The following is a 21519-nucleotide window of genomic DNA, read 5'->3' as shown; positions in this document are numbered from 1 at the left end:
CTTATCTTGTCCCAACACTTGTGGAATCCATTCAGTGAAAAATTTTCTTGGATCTGGCCCTTCTATGCCTTCTGGCAAGCCGACAATTTTCACATTATTCCGTCTGGATTGGTTCTCCAAATAATCAACCTTTTTTGCTAAATTTTTATTCTGAATCTGTAACGTTTCAATTGTTTTATTCACATCTTGCAATTGATCTTGTACATCAGATAATCCTTGATCACACATCTCAAGTCTTTCAATAGTTTCAACTTTAAAAGCTCCATAATCAGCCATCTGTTGAGTATTGATTAATCTTTGATCCAAACCTCCATTAAAAGCTTCGTTACATCAGTGTCTGGAAGAGATATCTGGAAGAAATTTTATGTGTTCATTTAATCCTAAATTTTTTTGAGTTATTAATATTGGTAATGTCTGAATAAGATATTGTATCTTTGGAAATATAACTGGTGGTATAGCAGTCAAATAACAACTCTTTAACTCTCCAACTGGTGGCGCCCCAGCTAATTCAGCAGTCAAAGTCTCAGTAGACGTTGTTTGAAATACTGGCATCCGGCCAGCCCTTTGTTCTAAAGGCAGCAGAAAACGACCTTCAGAAAGACTTACGGAATCAGAACGGAGCTCCAAGGCCGAATTCTTCGCTTGTTTTCCTGGATCCATTTCACGCTGAGTCGTGGCTTTTTGTAAACAAGCAGGCTCAGATAATTTCGGAAAATATAATTTTTTAACAATCTGTTGATGTTTCCTTTTAGTTTTTTTTAACAATTGTACCATTAAGTATTAATTCAACATCTCATACTATTTATAAACTTTTTTAAAAAGTTTTAACGGGCACTTAAAGACAAAACAATAAGTTAGAGTCAGGAGAGGACTGGAAGGCACGTCTGTTCCTTACGCCATCTTGCCACGCCCACCTCCTCCAATATCCTGATGTACTTTATTCCAAGCATTAACCAAATGTTTCAATAATGGTCTCTCTTTATCAGGAACCAAGTTTCGATTCCCACTTATATAGAAATTCATCTGCTTTCTTTTCTCCTATTTTGCTCAGTTCCATAATAACCCATGCCAGTTTTTTATTTTCAAAAAAAGAAGCAAGGAATCTCATGGTGCTGCTCGATAATAATTCCTAAAATTAGGAAGCTTTAGTCCTCCCAATTCATATTTCCATTTTAACTTCTCTATATAAACTCTTGTCATTTCACCTTTCCAAAGAAATTTTATGTGTTCATTTAATCCTAAATTTTTTTGAGTTATTAATATTGGTAATGTCTGAATAAGATATTGTATCTTTGGAAATATATTCATCATTATACAATTCATCCTTCCAACTAAAGTTATAGGTACATTTATCCATTTTTAAAAATCTTCCTCAATCTTTTTTAAGTAAAGACAAATAATTCAATTTATATAAATTCTTCAAATTTCTATCTGTATGTATTCCTAAATATTTAATACAGTGGTTCTCAACCTTTTTCTTTCCACTCATATACCATTTTAAGTAATCTCTATCCCATAGGTGCTCTGTGATTAGTAAGAGATTGCTGAAGGTGGTATATGAGCGGGAAGGGAAGGTTGTGAATCACTGCTCTAGACCTAATTGTTACTGAAATATTTTGCTTGAGAAAAATTGTCATTGGCCCACTTCCTTTGGAGTTATGAATCTGTGCACATAACGAGTCAATTAGGTATAATTAGAACAGTGGTTTTCAAACCTTTTTTCTTTCCACTCACATATCATCTTAAGCAATCCCTTACTAATCACAGAGCACCTATGGCATAGGAATTACTTAAAGTGGTATGTGAGTGGAAAGAAAAAGGTTGAGAATCACTGATTTAATACCTTCTTTTGGCCATTTAAACTGCATATCCCTCCGGCACTGAATATAATTACCTTCTGTCAAAGGCATAAATTCACTTTTTACCTTATTTTATAATGCAAAACTTTTCCGTATTCTTCCAATTGGGCATGCAATCTTCATAAAGATGACTGAAGATTAGTCAAATATATTAAAATCATAATCTACAAATAAACTAATTTTATGTTCCTGCTGGCCCACCCTAACACCCTTAATTTGTAAATCAGAATGAATCACCTGCACAAGTGTTCCATGGCTAAAACAAATAAAGCTGGTAACAAAGGACAACCTTGTCTACTTGATCTCATTAACTTAAATGGCATTTGTTACTACTTAAGCTTTAGGGCTATTATATAATGCCCTAATCCAACTTAAAAAGTTTAATCCAAATTCAAATTTTTCTAATTTCTTAAACAAAAAATACCACTCTAATCTATCAAATGCCTTTTCTGTGTCTAAAGCCATTGCAAAACTCAAGTCACCTCTTTTTTTTTGCGCTAAATGAATTATGCTAAGCAACCTGGGTACATTTTCCGAAGATTGTCTTATTTTAAAAAACCCTGTCTGATCCATATTAATTAATTTAGGTAACAAATTATTCATTCTATTTGCCAAACTTTTGTTACTATTTTATAGTCCACATTTAATAGTGAAATAGATCTATAAGATGAGGGTTTTAAAGGGTCTCTTTTTTTTTTAGGAATCACTGCCATCGAAAATGATTATGGAAGAGTAGAAGTTTGTGAAGCTTGATCTAGTACTAGCATAAATATAGGAATAAGTAAATCTTTATAAAATTCAGATGAAAAACCATCTTCTCCTGAAGATTTATTACTTTGTAAAGAGCGCATTGCTTCTCTTACTTCTGCCTCCTTAAATGGAGCATTAGCAATTTTTTTCTTTCCAATCCAATAAAATGATTTTCAAACTTACAAAGTTTGATTTCATTAGTGAAACTCAAGTCCAAGTCTAGACAAGCAATAAGGAGTTTGAGGAGATTCGGTAAGTCACCAAAGATACTCAAAAACCTCTACAAGTGTACCATGGAGACCATTCTGGCTGTTTGCATCATTGTCTGGTACAGAGGTGCCAAAGCTCAGGACAAGAAAAATCTCCAGAAGGTTGCTAACTCAACCTGCTACATAACAAGTACGAGACTTCACTCCATTGAGGACATCTACAAGAGGAGGTACCTTAAGAAAGCAGCCTCTATTCTCACAGACCCCCACCACCCAGGCCATGCCCTCTTCACTCTGCTACCATTGGGACAAAGGAGTATGAAAGCGAGCCTTCAGCACCAGAAGGACAGTTTCTTCCCCTCTGCCATTTCTGAATGAACAATGAACCATCGACACTACCTTACTTTATCTTTTTTTTTCTTCCACTATTTTCATTTATTTTGAACTGTGGTTTATTTAAATGTTTGGACTGTGATGCTGCAGCAAAACAAGAAGTTTTGTGACATGTTCATGTCAATAAATTTTGATTCTGAATCCACGACTTTACGATAGGAATTTGTTACTGAAGTTTACTTTAAAAGTCTTTGCTAAGTTATTTACATGACAAGAAAAAGTTAGTAGATAGTTAACACAAGTATATATAGCAACATTTTTAAGGCCTCTGGTTCACAGGGACTAAAATTAAATTTCATTTACATTCTAACTTATCTCCTTACTGTTGTATCATGACTTTTAAAAGATATGGTGGTTTGATTCCTGTCTTTCATTTAATCTTTCTCTATAATTGGAAATAACTGTCCCAAATCACTTTTATTTGCCCTGTCAGGATTTGTGACAGGCATTATAGTGATTTTCAATGATGTAATCTTTCATCTCTGACATATCTTTGGATTCCATTGAGAGATACTCTCGAATATTGGAAGTTGCTGGGCTGAAATAGGACAAAAGGTTAGGCATACATGCAAAAGCAATGAGGAGTGCAAGGCCTCTGCTTGCATGACATGAATGAAAAACTTTCTGATAATGTATATATATAAAGCAAGTTCTTAAAACTTCTGGTATATATCACAAAACCTTTGAATGTTACAATCCAGCTCCAGGTTTTCAGGTTAGTGTAGTGAATAAAATTCTCACCAGATTTCTTTGTAACACTGAAACACTTTAATGCTGATCTATATAAGTAATAATATAGATTATATAATCTAATTATGTAATCTCAATTTAGGATTTGCTTTGATATGGATGACCATGATTTCTAGGTTAGGCAAATTTCCTAACTGAACTTTCTGACATGGAGAAGAGATCAAATTTAAGCAAACAACATCTTTTGCAATCAAAGCAACGAGATGTTATTCTACAAAATGGTTGCCAAAACAACGCAAGAATGAAGCACAACATTCTTACAGAAAAACATTCTCCATATTCCTTTCAGGTTAGCATGAAAGGCATGCTATATTATTTTCAATCAACCATTCTCAAGCAGCCTACATTAACTGTCTGCCAATTAGAGGCTCCTGTGTTTGAGCATTTTGAGCTCAAGTGTAATGAAATGTGATGACTAACAGCCAAGGGTTAACAATCATAAATGATGATAGTCAGCAATATACACGTACACCTTTGACCAGAAATGATGAATAATATCAGAGGTAATTCTGCAACAAGTTCCAACCCAGCATACTATCAACCCTTGTCCTAATCAGCCTTTAAAAATTGGTTGTTAAGAACTGATTCTTTGAATCATTCATAATTGCATGGTGAAGTGCTCAAAATGCTGCAGAATAAAAGAAGATTGCCAAGTCAACTACTGGAACCCTGTATGAGACATGAATACATATAATCCTATTTAACTGTGACACTGCAATGCTTTCTCAGTACATAGCCCTGCATTCTCTTTGTTTTGGATTTCAAAATCTCCCACTGCCCACCCCCAACCTCCACCAAAAGTCTTTACAAGTTTCACAAAGCCATGATATAATATTGAAGTGGCTTTTTTTAATAAAATGACAGTGTTGTTGAGATTTACAATACAAAGATAACCTATTTAGTCCATTATGCTGACGTCGTTTCTCCATTGGTGCTATTTTCACTTATAAATATTATTTTTCTAACATGTATTTATTTTTTTTGACAAGTCTATTGATTCAACTTCCTTGCTGTTGAAGCATGCCACACCCTAACAACTCCAGGTGAAAACAAAACTGTCTAAATCTCCTTTTGACAATAATTTTTAAAATATGTGGTTTGTGATGTCCAACGCTCTACTATTAACTATTCAGAAATAGCAATAGCTTGGCATCTGTCTTACTAGGTGATGTTTCCAATGCTCCCTTATGATTCATCAGGACCCTTGTTCCCACACTCCCTTTGTACTCACAGGGAGCCCAGTTCCCATACTCTCTTTAAAACTGACAAGGGTCCCATATCCCCTTGTCCCATTAAATTTATTATACTGTGTGGTACTTTTGAAAAGAAAGTGAATTAAAAATACACAAATAACATCCAATGGTTCAGAAAATCTACCAAGTCCTTAGCATACTAGATTATCAAAATTTCACTGTAGTAATAAATTCACCTTACCCATCAAAACTCTGAACACATCAGATCTCCAACATTTCGGGCCTGGGTCCTTCAAAAGGATTTAACAAGATTCTTGTGAATCTTTTTTTGCACCCTTTCCAGTTGGATATCCTGGGTGATCAAAATTGCATGCAGTCTCCTCCAACATCTAGTACATTAGTAACATGATGCCCTGCTCCTATACTCATTGACCTGACCAATGAAGGCAAACGTGTCAAATATTTTCTTCACCATCCTGTCAATCCGTGTCAGTGCATTCTTGGAAATATGTCTTGTCAAGGGCTATGTCAGATCTCAACTTCTGTTCTTTGGATACAAGTCCTGAAGTCAAGTGGTCCTGGAGGAACTCAAACTATGATTCAATGAGCAGGTTATCAGTGAGCAAATGCCACTTGAGAGAGCTGTCAATTATAACTTCTATTACTTAGTTGATGATTGAGAGTTCAGTGATGCAGCAGATTTTAACCAGATTGTATTTTTCCTGATTTTTTTTTCATGAACAGGATATCCATGGAAAATCTTCCACATAATAAAGGAGGAAGCCAGAGTTATAAGATTATTTGGAGTAGCTTTTAGGGAGGTGAGGCCAGATTTTGAGCGCAAGCCTCCAGTATGATAGATGTAATGTTGTTTCATCCCATAGTTTTTGTTAAACTATATATTGTACAGAGACACACATTGAGAATGTGAGGGCAAAAAAAAAAACCACGGATCCTCATGTAATCGTAAAAAAAAAGAGAATGTGAGGGCAATAGCGTAAGAAAATTAATTCTTCTTCTTTCTTCTTTTATTTAAATATGAGAGAGGGGATTATTCTATTTTGAGACGTATTCATTCATCTTCTCTTTGTGCTAGATCAGTGGTTTTCAAACTGCCCCCCTAATCTCACATTCCACCTTAAGCAATCCCTTACTAATCATCGAGCAGTTATGGCGCAGGGATTGCTTAAGGTGGAATGTGAGTTTGAAAACCACTGTGCTAAACATTCACTATTGTAATTTAAAGTAGTACACAATCCCCATTATTCCAAATCCCGAATGGCTAAATTCTATCCTAACTTATCTTCTAAATGCGATAAATGTAAAACTGAAGTTGGTTCATTGTATCGTATGTTTTGGTTATATCCATCTCAATTATTGGTAAGGCGTATTTTGTACACTATCTTTAGTTCTTAATATTAGTTTGGTCCCATCTCATTTTATTGCCTTATTTGGAATATGTGGGCCCAATGATCCGATATTGAATTTTTCCCAATCCCTTGTAGTAGTTTTTGCCTCCCTGATTGCCAGAAGGGCCACACGAATTAAATAGAAAGATGCTGTCCCTCCCACTCACACTAAATGGCTGTCTGATATGATGGCTTGTTTGTCTTTAGAAAAAAATTAGATGTTCCACCACTGTAATGAATGTATTCTTTATTTCTTTATGGGGTTCTAATTATTTCCCAAATTTGTAAGCTTAGTTAATTTTTGATTCTTGTGCTTGTGGTTTATTTTCCTTTTCATTATCGGATAGTGGACTATGTATTTTGCCAACCACCTCTGTAGGTAGGGTTCAAATTTGTAGAATAGCTAAGTTTTTTTCTTCCTTTTTGCACATATTCTTATTTTTAAATGTTACGTAGGTTTTGTCATTACTGTTAATAGTATCATTTAAATTTGATTATTGTTCTATTTACCTATTTAACATTGATAAATATAATTAATAAATATATTGAAAAAGCAAGGACATGCTTAGCAATTGCAGAAAAATTGAGATCTACTGAATAAAATAGTCAATAATGAAGAAAGCTGAGGTAACCTCCAAAAACAGAGATAAGTCATTGCTTGTCATCAATTGTTTAATCTGGGGGATCAGAATGGGGAAAGTTAAAACAGAAATGCTAGTCTTGCACCATTCATAAGAGGTAAAGAAATATTACTGACATTTCATGCCTGAGCCCCTCTTCAAAGTATAAGCACAGAACGGGAAGGTACCAAAATAAAGACTGAAGAATGGCAAAGGAGGAGTCCATACCAATAAAAGGTGTTAAATTGGATAAATCTGTTATTTTGACTCTGAAAATAGTCAGAGGGAAAAGGGAAGAGAGAGAGTTCTGGGGGAAGAAGGAGAGTGGGGTTTAACGACAAATGGAGAAGTCAATGTTAATGCCATCCGGTTGGAGGGTGCCCAGACAGAAGGTGAGATGTTCCTCCATTGATTGTCTGGCAGTGCATGGCATGGACAGACATGTCGGCAAGGAAATGGGTCAAGGAATTGAAATGGGTGGCCACTGAGAGATCCATACTATTGTGGCAGACAGAGTCGAGGTGCTCAACTTAACGATCTCCAAGTCTGCGCCCAGCCTCTCTGATGTAGCAAGACCACAATGAGAATACTGCATGCAGATTCTCAAGTGAAATGTTTCACTTGAAGGACTGGTGAGGGAGGACATGTGGAATCAGAAGCGGGGAGCCTGTTTTTTTTTGATGTATATCAACTTTTCACTGTGGAAAAATATAAAGCAGAGAGAAAAGGGTATGGGATCTTCATTTCATGAAGAGAGTTAAATGTAAGGAATAATGATGAACCTTAATAAACACTATGAGGCCACTAATTGCAGTTAGCACACTTTTAAAATGCTGTGAAGATGCAATGTTCACTACAGTTCTTCCAGGGCTAAGGCATTTCAGCAGCCAGATTAGACTGAAGAAGCTGCGCTGTTTTCCTTGGAGCCAAATATGTTGAAAGGAGATATAACAGGTAGGCAAAAGTGTAACAGTTCAGACAAAATCAATGGAAAGGAACTGTTACTGTTTTCATATCATTCACGGGTTTAAAGGACACCAATACATAACTATTTATTAAAAAAAAAACAACACACACACACACACAATTGGATCATCAACTCTGAGTTGATTGAATGAGGAGGAGGGGGTGGACAGGTTGTAGTGTTGGTACCTCACAGCTCTGGCATGCCAGGTTTCCCCCTAACTTGCAATGTTGTCTGCATGTTCTCTTTGTGATTGCATGGGATTCCTCCAGGTGCTCCCAATGACATGTGGGTTAGTGTGTTATTGGCCCTGCAAATTGCACCTAATATATGGGTGAGTGGTGGAATCTGAGTGGGAGGGAGGGGGAAGAAAAATATTGGATTTGTGTAAATGGTGGATACAAACTCAATTGTTTGAGTTTATGACTCGAATTAGGGTTAGGTTGGTGTAAAAAGAATCAATCAAGGCTTTCAATAGAGAAGGGCGGCATGGTTTGCATAACGGTTAGCACTACGTTGTAACAGCGCCAGTGACCAGGGTTCAAATCCAGTGCTGTGTGTAAAGTTTGTACATTCTCCCCGTGTCTGCAAGATTTCCTCCTGGTGCTCCAGTTGTTTCCCACTGTTCAAAACATCCTAGGGTTGTATGACAATTGGGTGTAATTGGGTGGTACAGTCTATTACTGAATAGCCAGCCTATTTTATAGCTATGCTCCTTTGTTCTGGAGTTTTCACTAAGGTAAAGAGTTACTTCCTCAATCAGAATCAGGTTTATTGTCATGAAGATGTGTCCCAAAATTTGTTGTTTTACAGCAGCAATATTGTCCATTACAGGTGCACAATTTGCTACAAATTACATTGTCCATTACAGGTGCACAATTTGCTACAAATTACATTGTCCATTACAGGTGCACAATTTGCTACAAATTACATTGTCCATTACAGGTGCACAATTTGCTACAAATTACATTGTCCATTACAGGTGCACAATTTGCTACAAATTACATTTCCATACAAGCATTTTTTTAAAATAAATAACTCATGCAAAAGAAGAGGAAAAAGTAAGGTAGTATCCATGGCTCATTGTCCATTCAGAAATCTGATGGAAGAGGGGAAGAAGATGTTTCGTATTGTTGGGTTTTCGTCTTCAGGCTCCATTACCTACTTCCTGATAGTAGCTGTGTGAAGAGGGCATGGGGTGGGTGCTGAGAGTCCTTGATGATAGGGGCTACTTTCTTGAGACACTGCCTCTTAAAGATGTCCTTAATGGAGTAAAGATGGCACTGGCCGAGTTTACAACCCTCTGTAGCCTTTTCCTGTCCTGTGCACCAGACAGTGGTACAACCACTCAGAATGCTCTCCAGGGTATACCTGTAGAAATCTGCAAGGGTCTACAATCCTCAGATTACCCCAAATCTTCTTTCTATCCATGCAACAGGTAGCTATCAAGTTGCCTCACAAAGAATTTTATGCCAACGTTCTAATCTGTGTCATGATGGAGGCAATTAAAATTAATTTGCCAAAGATTTTATCTGTAGAAAATATATGGTAAAATCATAGACCAGTGTCACAAACACCCTGGTCAAGCAACAAACTTTACATGAAGTCAGAACAAGATAAAGTATTGTGACGACCAACGTGGTTGGTACAGGTGAACCGGCTCCGATTGTAACGCATGCGTGCACCAAAGATGCCGCAGGGCATCTTCCCTTTCCCCCAAAGGACAGAGCTCGCACATGCGAAATCTGAATAGCTATCAGTCAGCGACGCAACTTCCAGTTCCCAATGGCGGGAACAGGTAGCATCTTTAAAAACCCTTGGTGAACCAAGTAATAAATTAGCGAGCTTTAGAACAAACCTGTTGACTGCCGGTCTCATTATTCGCTCTATTGGTGCGAATGCTACGGTATTTTTAACATGCAAAAAGTCCTGTAACTGTTCAATTTAATGCTTTTTTGCTCTTTCCTTCAACAAATTGTTGAGATATTTGAAAGGTTGAAATTATAGATTGTTGTACTCAATCACAAACAATATAAAAATACAAGTTCAGTGGGCCAATAACTAACAAAACCTTTTCAAGCCACATAATTAAACAGAAATATTTAGCTATGGCATACCATGGCTTTTTAAACTGCGTTATCTAGGCAAAAATTTGATTCAGAATTTCTATGCTCTCGTGCCACAAAACCTTAATTCCTCCTTGTTAGAAGGCAGAACATGAACAGAAGCAGCAGCAAATTACCAAAAGCAAGGAAAGAATTAATAGTTCTCAGTTGCTATGTTTGCACAAGGAACCAATTCTAATCAGCAATGGAACAAGTTTCAGTGGAACGGCCTTGATACACAGTCACCATACAAGCCAAAATAATTGCACAATTTGAAAATAAAATCATTAAAATCACCAATTTCAGAGTGAAAATCCCCACTGCCAAAAAGGGAATATTTTAACATCTGTGGACACTTTCTTACATGCTGTATTCAAGGCGCAGCTGTTTTTTTTTTCTAAAAAGTCAAGTTAAAAACACTCTTCCCACCTACAGATGCTAACTTGCACCTCAATCTCTTTTAAGATGAGAGTTCAATTTTTTTGAACTGTTATTGTTCAATCCAGAGGGAGAAACTAGAGATAACTAACTCCTTCAGCCGTGTTGAGGTCTACTCCTCATTACCAACAGCTGAAAACTTTTGATGCTTTTTGTTTGAAAAGAATCAACCGACCTCAAAGCACTTGGTCTAAAGCAAATAGGGGGTTGTAGTCCATTCACCATTTCTGTGTTACAGCTATTATGCAAAAAGTATAAAACACTGCCTTTATGCTGCCAAGCCACAACTACTCTTCTTACATCAAAGCATTTTCATCACAAGGGTTTTTTCTTCCAAATTTATTCATTCCCAAAACAGAAGACAACGATTCATACACCCTAATTACATCTAATTATCAATTCCTTTTTCTGTGACCAACTTCAGCCGGAGCTATTTACTACTTGCATTTCTCACACCCTCCCCCATGCCTTTTGCAAGACAGCTAACATAATGGCAAGTTCTTGGGAGGACAATTATTATTTCTTTTATGGCCTGTTATAAAGGTTCTACCTGCATTAAATAATTATTCTATTTTTGGTTTCAACAGAAAATGCATGTTAAATATGGGGACCGCCTGGCTAATTTGACAGTTCCCCACAGTGTTGCTTCTTAGAGGCAGTGGAAACGACCTCTCCTGTGGGGCTTCTCCTCAAGCTTTCTTTTCATGATCTAAATGAGACGTTTATTGGATTAGGGTTCTTCTCTGCAGACCTCCGAGGTGGCCTGCAACAAAGAATTTAAAAATCCCAATGACTATACTAATTGCCCTGGGATTAAAAACAGAAAACTTGATTCAGCATTACATCGGTCCACCAAAAACAGGGGAAATTTATTAATTTCACTTTGCGCACTGAAGCATTCAACTAGAGTGGGTCAAGGTAAGTTATAGTTAGATCTTCTCTGGAACTTTAAATAATGGCAGGATTCCAAATAAACCATGAAACCATGAAGAGAAAGCTTGTGAAAATTGAAGCAAAAATAGGTGCCAAAGATTTACAGTCTGTCATCAAGTGATAAATAGCTAAGTATTAAATTGACATCACTGAGAACACAGCACTGCAAAGTCAATTGATAAGCAAATATGTCAGCACTGGATTAACCCCAGTACTCAGCTCAGGTGACAGCCACACGGAGGTCACAGAACTGACCTCACAGGTTGGTCTCTGGGTCATTGTAGCTTGTAAAAAGACTGTTGTAGTGTCAAAGTCTTATAAGACTGCAATCTGACAACTCAATTTAAGCTTCCAAACTGATAACTTCAAGAGGGTGGCTAATTGTTCATGGTATTCTACTTGCCATTGGAAAAAAACTTGTTAATGGAACAGAGATATCCAAGTCAAAGAAAAAAATATCCAAGACAGATCAATCTACTGGACGAGATGAAATAAAAAGGGAACATAAAAAAAGCAACATATTAAAAAAAACTTTTAACCTCTCCGTACCAAATAGCTATGCCATGTGATCAGAGTAACTCATTTCCTCTATTGGCATTGTACAAAATTAAAACCTTAGGTGCAATTAAGTAGTCTCTGTCATGTTTGCTTGAGATATTAACAGTATCAAGAATGTCACGTCAAAAGGCTCTCAGTTCCAGCTATAAGTAATAAATCTGCTACTAAAGTTAGACTTAAATGTTATAAATCTGAAAACATAAAGGAGACACAACCATTCAGTTCTGCGGCACAAAATGAATCCCAATTTGCTTGAGTAATAAAAGTAACTAATTGAAAATCAGGAAACTTGAGTATTCCTAATTTTATCTGTTGTCAGGTTAATTCTTCTGTTTCATCTGAAAAGTCTTAGTCCTTTGCTCAAGTGTTGCAGTGTGAAGAACTGTCGAGTTTGAACCAATTTGTAAGTGGTATAAAATTAACATGGGACTTGTTCAGCCCCTCATAAAAAGAAGCAAAAATATAAACTACAAGAAAAAAGCAATTAATGGCTTCTGGATTCCATGAAGAAACATTGGTAAGAAATTTAGATTCAACTACAAAACAAAATAACACCATGGATGTAAAGCAGTATTAGAGCCAATAGCAGTCTTCCCCAAATCCCATGAGAAAGCATCTGAGGAATGTCCTGATGTAAGTTGACAACCAATTGACAAGATATGGTCTGCAGTCACCCCTATGATGTCAGGTGGGAGTACCCTTCCAAACAATGGAGGAAAATAAATTTAGGTTCTTACCTTTGCTAATTAGAAAAGACAAAACTCATACAGGGAAGTATACAGGGCTGAGATTAAAAAGCATAATGATTTGGACACAATATGAATATACTTATTCTGTCTCTTAATTCTTCCATAATTTGGATACTATTTTTGCAAATGTTAGCCGAGAAAGATATTTTGGCACTGTTCATTTAATTTCTTTGAGGATTCATAAAATTTGAATTATGCCTTTCAACTAGAACAACAAAATTCAGCTCCTCTTTACATTTAGTTGATTTAAGGTGAGAGTGAACATAATGCCTTATTAGAAAAAAATAACAAAAGAGGCCTTATTAGAAAAAAATAACAAAAGAGGTTAACCTGGTTCTGTAGCAATCATACCTAACTCACCAGTCAATTTCTACTTAAAGGAACAGAGATTTTCAATGGACTGGGAAACAACAGAATAAATACACTTAAGGATAACGCAGAACTGGTACAAAAACAAAATTTAATGTAAATGCATTTCTACAATGTGAATATTACAGAGATAAATTTGTGTTCAGAATATATTATCTATTATACTTCCTTTCTTTTAAAAATAAAATTGCCTGTGGCAGTCAAGAGTTAAAAGAACACAAGCTATCAAGTTGCCGTGAGCTACTCAAAAAATCTAAGGACCTGTCATTGTTAGGTTCTCTTTCTCAAACAACAATTCCACTATCAGCAGGTCATGGTAATTATTAGAATCATTCACCTTGAAGGCAAGATCAAAGGAAACTATATAAATCCTGATCAATATTACAGTCTGTGAGATTCTTTACCTTCAGGACAGCAATAAATGGCACAAAGTTAGCCCTCTGAAGCCCATTTTTATAGAGGTCTGAAAGAGAAAATTGGTTTTAGTTTTGCTACAGCTTGATAAAAGGTTCTCTTTTTATTTTGGCAAATACACACCCAACAAAATAATAGGACCAAAGGCACAAAATTGATTCCTGTTCAAGCAATATGCAGAGTTTTTAAGAATGATCTGTGATATTTATGATGAAAACCAGAGAGTGAACAACCCCAGAAAATCTGTGAACATTCTGAAAGAATGAGATCTCTACTGGTGCCAAATGGCCTAAGTCAACTTTGAAATAGAAGGATAAAACCTTTATTTTAATTTTACAAATAAAAGAAAGGCTGATGCAAGTTAACAAAATAATTTAGCAAAATACCTTGACAAATAAACAGAAATAAATATGTTTCAGTAATGTTTATTAAACAACTTTTTTGATGGTTAATAAATGTTTAAAAAGAGGCATCAATGAATGGTTATTTGAACACTCCAGTTCGAGTGCTAGATTTTTTTTAAAAACTGACAAAAACAGTCACAAATCTTTAACGTACCCTTATTTCTCTTAAGCTTGGTAACTGGCATGAGCGGTGCTCCTGGTTTAGTGTAGAAGAAATAGTGAGGCTATAGAAGGACTTAGAAAGATTAAGAGAATGGGCAGAGAAGTGGCAAATTATATGTTAGAAAGTGCACAGTCATGCACTTTAAGTACAAAAAATAAACAGACAGGCGTTTTTTTTAAATGGGAAGAAAATTAAAAATAGTCAGATGCAAAGCAACCTGGGAGCACTCGTGCAGGATACCCTGAAGGTAAACTTGGATGTTGAGATGGTAGTGAAGAAGGCAAATGTAATGCTGGCATTCATTTCAAGAGGAATAGAATATAAGAGCAGAGTTGTGATGTTAAGGCTTTACGAGTGTGGTGAATGTCTGCCAGGATGCCTGTCTCCCCTCTGGTGAGGCTTGCTGTACTAACATTAGCTGTGCATTATCTCTACTGTTAAGGACACACCCCTTGGATATAACTGTATATGCACCCATTGATTTCATTATTGTACCATAAGTTTCTGCTAATAAAAGCCATGATTATTGTTTGACCACATCGACTTTGTCTACTTCATCAACTGGCATTTCAATGAGGCACTGGTGAGACCTCAGGGAGTATTGTGAACAGTTTTGGGCTCCTCATTTAAGAAAAGATGTGCTGATGTTGGAGAGGGTTCTAAGAAGGTTCACTAATATGATTCCAGGAATGAAATGATTATCATGTGAGGAGCTTTTGACAGCTCTTGGCCTTTATTCATTGGATTTCAAATTAATGAAATATGTAAAGCTAATGGTGATATGAAAATTGATAATTTAGATATAAATGATCTTTTTTTTTAAATTTATTCTGAACTATACAGTTCTAATTCTCTCAAGGATAATATTGTAATGAATAATTATTTAGGTAAATTGAATATTCCTGTATTACCTGCTGCTAATCTAAAGCAATTGGATTAACCAATTTCCCATGAAGAAATTGTCCAGGCCACACATTCATTACACTCTGGGAAGTCACCAGGGGCTGATGGATTTCCTCAAGAATTTTATAAGGCTTTTCCCTTATTACTTACACCTTATTTATGTTCTGTTCTGTCTGATTCTTTTAAACTTGGCAAGTTGCCAGTCTTTTTAAGAGGCTTCTATCTCAGTAATTCTTAAAAAGAATAAAAATCCAGCTGAATGATCCTCACATAGGTCAATTTTTTTTACTCAATGTTTTTTTAAATAATTTTTTATTTTTCACACTGTGAACCTATCATCCAAAATATGTACAAATGTTTCTCATTAAATATACACAGTGGCATTTTCTCCCGTTTTCCTTCCCTCCCCTCTTCCCACTCCCCTCCAAAACCCATAAATATTCAACATATACAATACAATAAAACCATTAAACAATATCTTCACACAAAGGAAGATAAACAAGAAAAATGCGTCATCTATTTGTTACACACTGAATCTAGTCGTTTTGTCTTCTTATCATTTTAGGGGGTGGAGGTCTAAGGCAAGCCCTCTCTGTTATGTTTCATGTATGGTTCCCAAATTTGTTCAAACAATGTGACTTTATTTTTTAAATTATATTTTATTTTTTCCAGTGGAATACATTTATTCATTTCCATGTACCATTGCTGTATTCTCATGCTCTCTTCCATTTTTCAAGTTGACATTATACATTTTTTTGCTACTGCTAAGGCTATCATAATGAATCTTTTTTGCCCTTTATCTAATTTGAGGCCTAATTCTTTACTTCTTATGTTACTTAAAAGAAAGATCTCTGGATTTTTTGGTATGTTATTTTCTGTGATTTTATTTTATATCTGATTTAGTTCTTCCCAACACCTATTCACTTTCGTACATGCCCAAATTGCTTGTACTGTTGTTCCCATTTCCATCTTACAGCGAAAACATCTATCTGATAATGTTGAATCCCATTCTTTTAATTTTTGAGGAGTGATGTTCTGTGTAACCAATTATACTGTATCATACATAACCTTGTGTTTATTATATTCTTCAAAGTTCCAGAACATAACTTTTCCCATACTTCATTTTTTATCTTTATGTTTAAATCCTTTTCCCACTTCTGTTTAGGTTTATAGTTTATTTCATCATTTTCCTTATCTTGCAGCTTAATGTACATATTCGTTATAAATCTTTTAATTATCATTGTGTCTGTAATTACATATTCAAAGCTGCTTCCTTCAGGTAATCTCAATCTGTTTCCCAATTTATCCTTTAAATAAGCTTTCAGTTGATGACATGTAAACATTGTACCATGAGTTATTCCATATTTGTACTTCAAATGTTCAAATGTTAATAAATTATTTCCCAAAAAACAATTTTCTATTCTTTTCATTCCTTTTCTCTCCTATTCTCTAAAGGAAAGATTATCTATTATGAAAGGGATTAGTGGATTTTGCATCAATAATAACTTTTGTATTTGGTAATTCTTTTTTTTCCTTTCTAAGTGGATCTTCTTCCATGTATTAAGTAAATGATGCAATACTGGTGAGCTTTTATATTGGACCAATTTTTCATCGCACTTATAAAGTATATGTTCCGGTACCTTCTCCCCTATTTTATCTATTTCTATCTTAGCCCAGTATGGTTTTTCCCTTGTCTGGTAAAAATCTGATAAATTCCTTAATTGTGCAGCTCTATAATTTCTAAAGTTTGGTAACTGCAAACCATCTTGGTTATACCTCTCTGTTAATTTATCTAATGCTACCCTTTCCACAAGAATTTCCTTTTTATTCTCTTTAGTTCATTTAAAAAAAATTCTGTTAAGGGAATTGGTAATGTTTGAAATAAGTATTGTATCCTTGGGAACATGTTCATTTTAATGCAGTTTACCCTCCCTATCAACATTAGCGGTAATTCTTTTCAATGTTCTAAGTCTTCCTGAAATTTCTTTATTAGTGGCTGATAATTTAGTTTGTACAAGTGGCTTAAGTTATTATCTAACCTGATACCTAGGTATCGGATTGCTTGTGCTTGCCATTTAAATGGTGATTCTTTTTTAAATTCTGTATAATCCGCATTACTCACTGGCATCACTTCACTTTTCTTTGCGTTGAACTTGTACCCCGATATTTCTCCATATTCCTTCAATTTCTTATGTAATTCTTTTATTGATATCTCTGGCTCTGTTAGGTATACTATGATATCATCTGCAAACAAGCTGATTTTATACTCCTTCTCCTTTATTTTTATCCCTTTTATTTTATTTTCTATTCTTATCAGTTCTGCCAAAGGTTCTATTGCTAAGGAGAACAATGAGGGGGATAATGGACATCCCTGTCTAGTTGACCTACTTAATTTAAATTGACTCGATACATATCCATTTACTGCTACCTTCGCCAATGGTCCATTACACAATGCTTTAATCCAATTTATATATTTTTCTGGTAGATTGAACTTCTGTAATACTTTAAATAAGTAGTTCCACTCTACTCTGTCAAAGGCTTTTTCTGCATCTACAGCAACAGCCACTGTTGGTTTCTTATTTCCTTGAACTGCATGAATTAGCTTAATAAGTTTACAGATATTATCTGCTATTCGTCTTTTCTTAATAAATCCAGTTTGATCTTGTTTTACTATTTTTGGAACACAATCGGCTAATCTGTTTGCTAATAATTTCGCTATTATCTTATAATCTGAGTTAAGTAGAGATATTGGTCTATATAATGATGGTGTTAATGGATCCTTTCCCCCCCCCCCCTTTGGTATTATTGTAATTATTGCTGTCTTACATGAATCTAGCAAGTTCTGTGTTCCTTCTACCTGGTTCATTACTTCCAGGAGAGGAGGAATTAATAACTCTTTAAATGTTTTATAAAATTCTATTGGAAATCCATCCTCTCCTGGTGTTTTATTGTTCGGCAGTTTTTTTTAATATATCCTGTCCTACTTCTATTTCAAATGGTTTTATTAGTTTGTTTTGTTCCTCTTCTTGCAATTTGGGCAGTTCAATTTTAGCTAAAAATTCCTCTGTTTTATCATCTTTCCCTTCATTCTCAGTTTGGTATAATTGTTTATAAAATTCCTTAAAGTTTTCATTAATCTCTGTTGGATTATACGTAATTTGTTTGTCCTTTTTCCTTTGAGTTCTTTTAGCTTGTTCTGTTTTAAGTTGTCAGGTTAATATTTTATGTGTTTTTTTCTCTCAGTTCATAATACTTTTGCTTTGTTTTCATTCTGTTCTTCTCCACCTTATACGTTTGTAATGTTTCGTATTTTATTTTTTTGTCTGCCAATTCTCTCTTTTTCATTATATCACCCCTTTTTACTTGTTCCTTTTCTGTACTTAGTATCTCCCTTTCCAACTGCTCTATTTCCCGATTGTAATCCTTTTTCATCTTAACTTATTAATAACTTATTATCTGTCCTCTAATGAAGGCTTTCATTGTGTTCCATAATATAAATTTGTCTTTCACTGATTCTGTGTTTATTTCAAAATATGTTTTAATTTGGCCTTCAATAAACTCTCTAAATTCCTGCCTTTTAAGAAGCATGGAGTTTAACCTCCATCTATATGTTCTTGGTGGGATTTCCTCCCGTTCTATTGCAAATAACAGGAGTGAATGATCCGATAGTAGTCTAGCTTTATACTCAGTTCTCCTAACTCTCCCTTGAATATGGGCTGACAACAAAAACATATCAATCCTTGAGTATGTTTTGTGCCTACTCGAATAATATGAATATTCCTTCTCTTTTGGGTGTTGCCTCCACCAGATAACCATAAGTTTCATTTCCTGCATTGATTTAACCATAAATTTGGCTACTTTATTCTTTTGTCCAGTTTTATCCAACATTGGATCCAAATTAAGGTTAAAATCCCCTCCTATCAATATATTTCCTCGTGTGCCTGCAATCTTCAAAAAAATACCCTGCATAAACTTTTGATCCTCCTCGTTAAGCACATATATATTGAGCAAATTCCAAAATTCTGAGTATATCTGACACTTTATCAATACATACCTCCCTGCTGGATCTATTATTTCCTCCTCTATTTTGATTGGTACATTTTTGTTAACTAATATGGCTACACGTCTAATTATATGATGCTGCCACTACGTGTCCTACCCAGTCTCTCTTTAATTTGCTATGTTCCACTTCAGTTAGATGCGTTTCCTGCACAAATGCTGTATCTATTTTTTCCTTGTTCAATAAATTTAGTAGCCTCTTCTTTTTAATTTGTTTATGTATTCCATTAATGTTTATAGTAATATAGTTCAACGTGGCCATCTTATATCTTACTTACACCTCTTTTCCATCTCCTCGCCACCACCACCATCCCCCTTTTTCCCATTTTTATCTCTTAGTTTTCCCTTATTAAACTCAATGTACATCAATACATTTGAAACATTAAATACTCCAACAGTTCCCACACCCAATTATACCTTAACACCAAATGCTCCCCCCTCTCTGAGTTGCCCCTTATCCCTTGCTGGGCAACCGCAACTCTCCATTCCATTTGGATTGCGATCTTGCTCGCAAGCGTCAACTGATTTTGCAGTGACGGTTATTACCTCCCCCCCAGCTCCCCCCAGAAAACATTTTTTTTAAAACACATTTCACAAAGTTCTCTCTCTTTTCCCCCTTACTTCCTTCTTTCCCTTCTCTTTTCCCTCTTTAGTTTTTTACATACACATTGTTTTTACATCTTTATATATATTTTATCGCAATTCTTCATTCTTGTTACATCTCTTCATCTCTTCTTCTATCCTGCAAACATTCTGTGAATTCTTGTGCTTCCTCCGGATCCAAGAACAGTCTGTTTTACTCCCCGGTATAAATATTTTAAGCACGGCTGGATGTCTTAACATGAATTTATAACCTTTTTCCATAAAATTGTTTAAACTCCTTCCTCCTCTTTAAAAGTTCAAAACTTAAGTCTGGGTAAAAAAAAAATGTTCACCCTTGTATTCCAATGGCTTATTATCTTCTCTAACTTTAATCCTTGCCCGCTCCAGTATATTTTCTCTTGTCATATATCTCAAAAATTTTATTAAGATGGATCTTGGTTTTTGATGTGTCTGCCCTTTCTATTTCCTTTTCTTCCTGCATTTCTGACATTCCCAGGACCTTCGGGATCCATTCTTTTATCAATTCCTTCATGTCTGTGCCTTCTTCACCCTCCTTCAGGCCCATTATTTTTATGTTGTTTCGCCTATAATAATTTTCCAACTATCAATTTTCTGAGATAACAACTCTTGTGTCTCTTTAATTTTTTTGTCACTTTCTTCCGATTTTTCTCTTAAGTCATTTACTTCCATTTCTACAGCCGTTTCCCGCTCTTCCACATTCTCTACTCTTTTCCCTATTTCTGTCATGACCAGCTCTAAACTTTGCATTTTATCTTCTGCTCTTTACATTTTCCTTTTAATTGCACTAAATTCTAATCATAACCATTCTTTTAATGATCTCATTTGTACTTAAAAAAAAGCTTTATCTATATTCTGTCCATCAGTTTTACCTTCTATTTCTCTGTGAAGATCTTGGTCTTCTTCTTCCTCTTTTTCTTTGTCTGTACCTGTGTTTGTGTCTTCTTGTTCTCTTCTTTGTGTCTGTGTCTCTTCTGTTTTTCCTGATGAGCTGCTTATATCTCTTTGTTGGACCTCCTTTTTCTGGGCCTCTTGCTGTTAGTCTTCCCCTCCTGGGCTGCTCGTCTGTCGGGCCTCCTGTCATTGATCCTCTTGTCGGTCACCCCTCCATCTTTCTCCCTCATCTGTTTCCTTGCTCCCTCCTCTGCCACCTTCCTCGTCCTCCAGCTGAGTGCCCTGGTGTTGGGCATCCCTCAGCTGTTCGTGATGTGGCTGTCCGCTCCTCTGCTCAGCCTCCCTCCCATCGGTGTCCTCTTTTTTCTTTGATTGCGCACAGCGCATGTGTGAGGAGTCGCGCATGAGCAGTTGCGCACTTTTGTTTGGCTCTGAGAGCCATTTTTGAAGTCCACCAGTCAGGAGGTTGCGACTCCACAGGGCAGGCACCAACCTTGGGGATCGGGCACCCCTCACCACCACAGATCCCTGTTCCTTCGTGCAGGTAAGGCCTTCTTCTTTCTTCTCCTGTGACTTTTCTTTTTTTTTCGGTTGTTTTTACTTTCTCCTTCTTGGGTGCCATCTTCTTTCTCTTCTCTGTAACTTTATCTTCTATTTCTTATATTTTATTTTTGTTGTGCTTTGTCTTTTCCTAACTTTTTTCCTTTTTTTCTGGAGAGGGCTGGTTTTCCTGACCGGCTACTACTCCATCACGTGACTCCT

At 35.8% G+C, this 21519-nt stretch overlaps 1 protein-coding gene across 3 annotated transcripts in view; it reads right to left on the bottom strand.

Annotated features, from left to right (window-relative positions):
- Positions 1-21519, bottom strand: part of afg1lb (AFG1 like ATPase b) — a 175888-nt gene that overhangs the window by 77069 nt on the left and 77300 nt on the right. For all 3 annotated transcript variants that reach the window (XR_011340749.1, XM_069887519.1, XM_069887520.1), the window contains exon 7: positions 13704-13762. Coding sequence is in view for 2 of the 3 variants with exons in the window: in XM_069887519.1 (XP_069743620.1) it covers positions 13704-13762 (59 nt within the window). In the remaining variant the exon portion in view is untranslated. The remainder of the gene's footprint in view (positions 1-13703; positions 13763-21519) is intronic.

Source organism: Narcine bancroftii, chromosome 6 (assembly GCF_036971445.1).
Source record: "Narcine bancroftii isolate sNarBan1 chromosome 6, sNarBan1.hap1, whole genome shotgun sequence".
NCBI lineage: Eukaryota > Metazoa > Chordata > Chondrichthyes > Torpediniformes > Narcinidae > Narcine > Narcine bancroftii.
The sequence above is the reverse complement of the archived record's forward strand: the minus strand, read 5'-3'. Positions and strand labels throughout refer to the sequence as shown.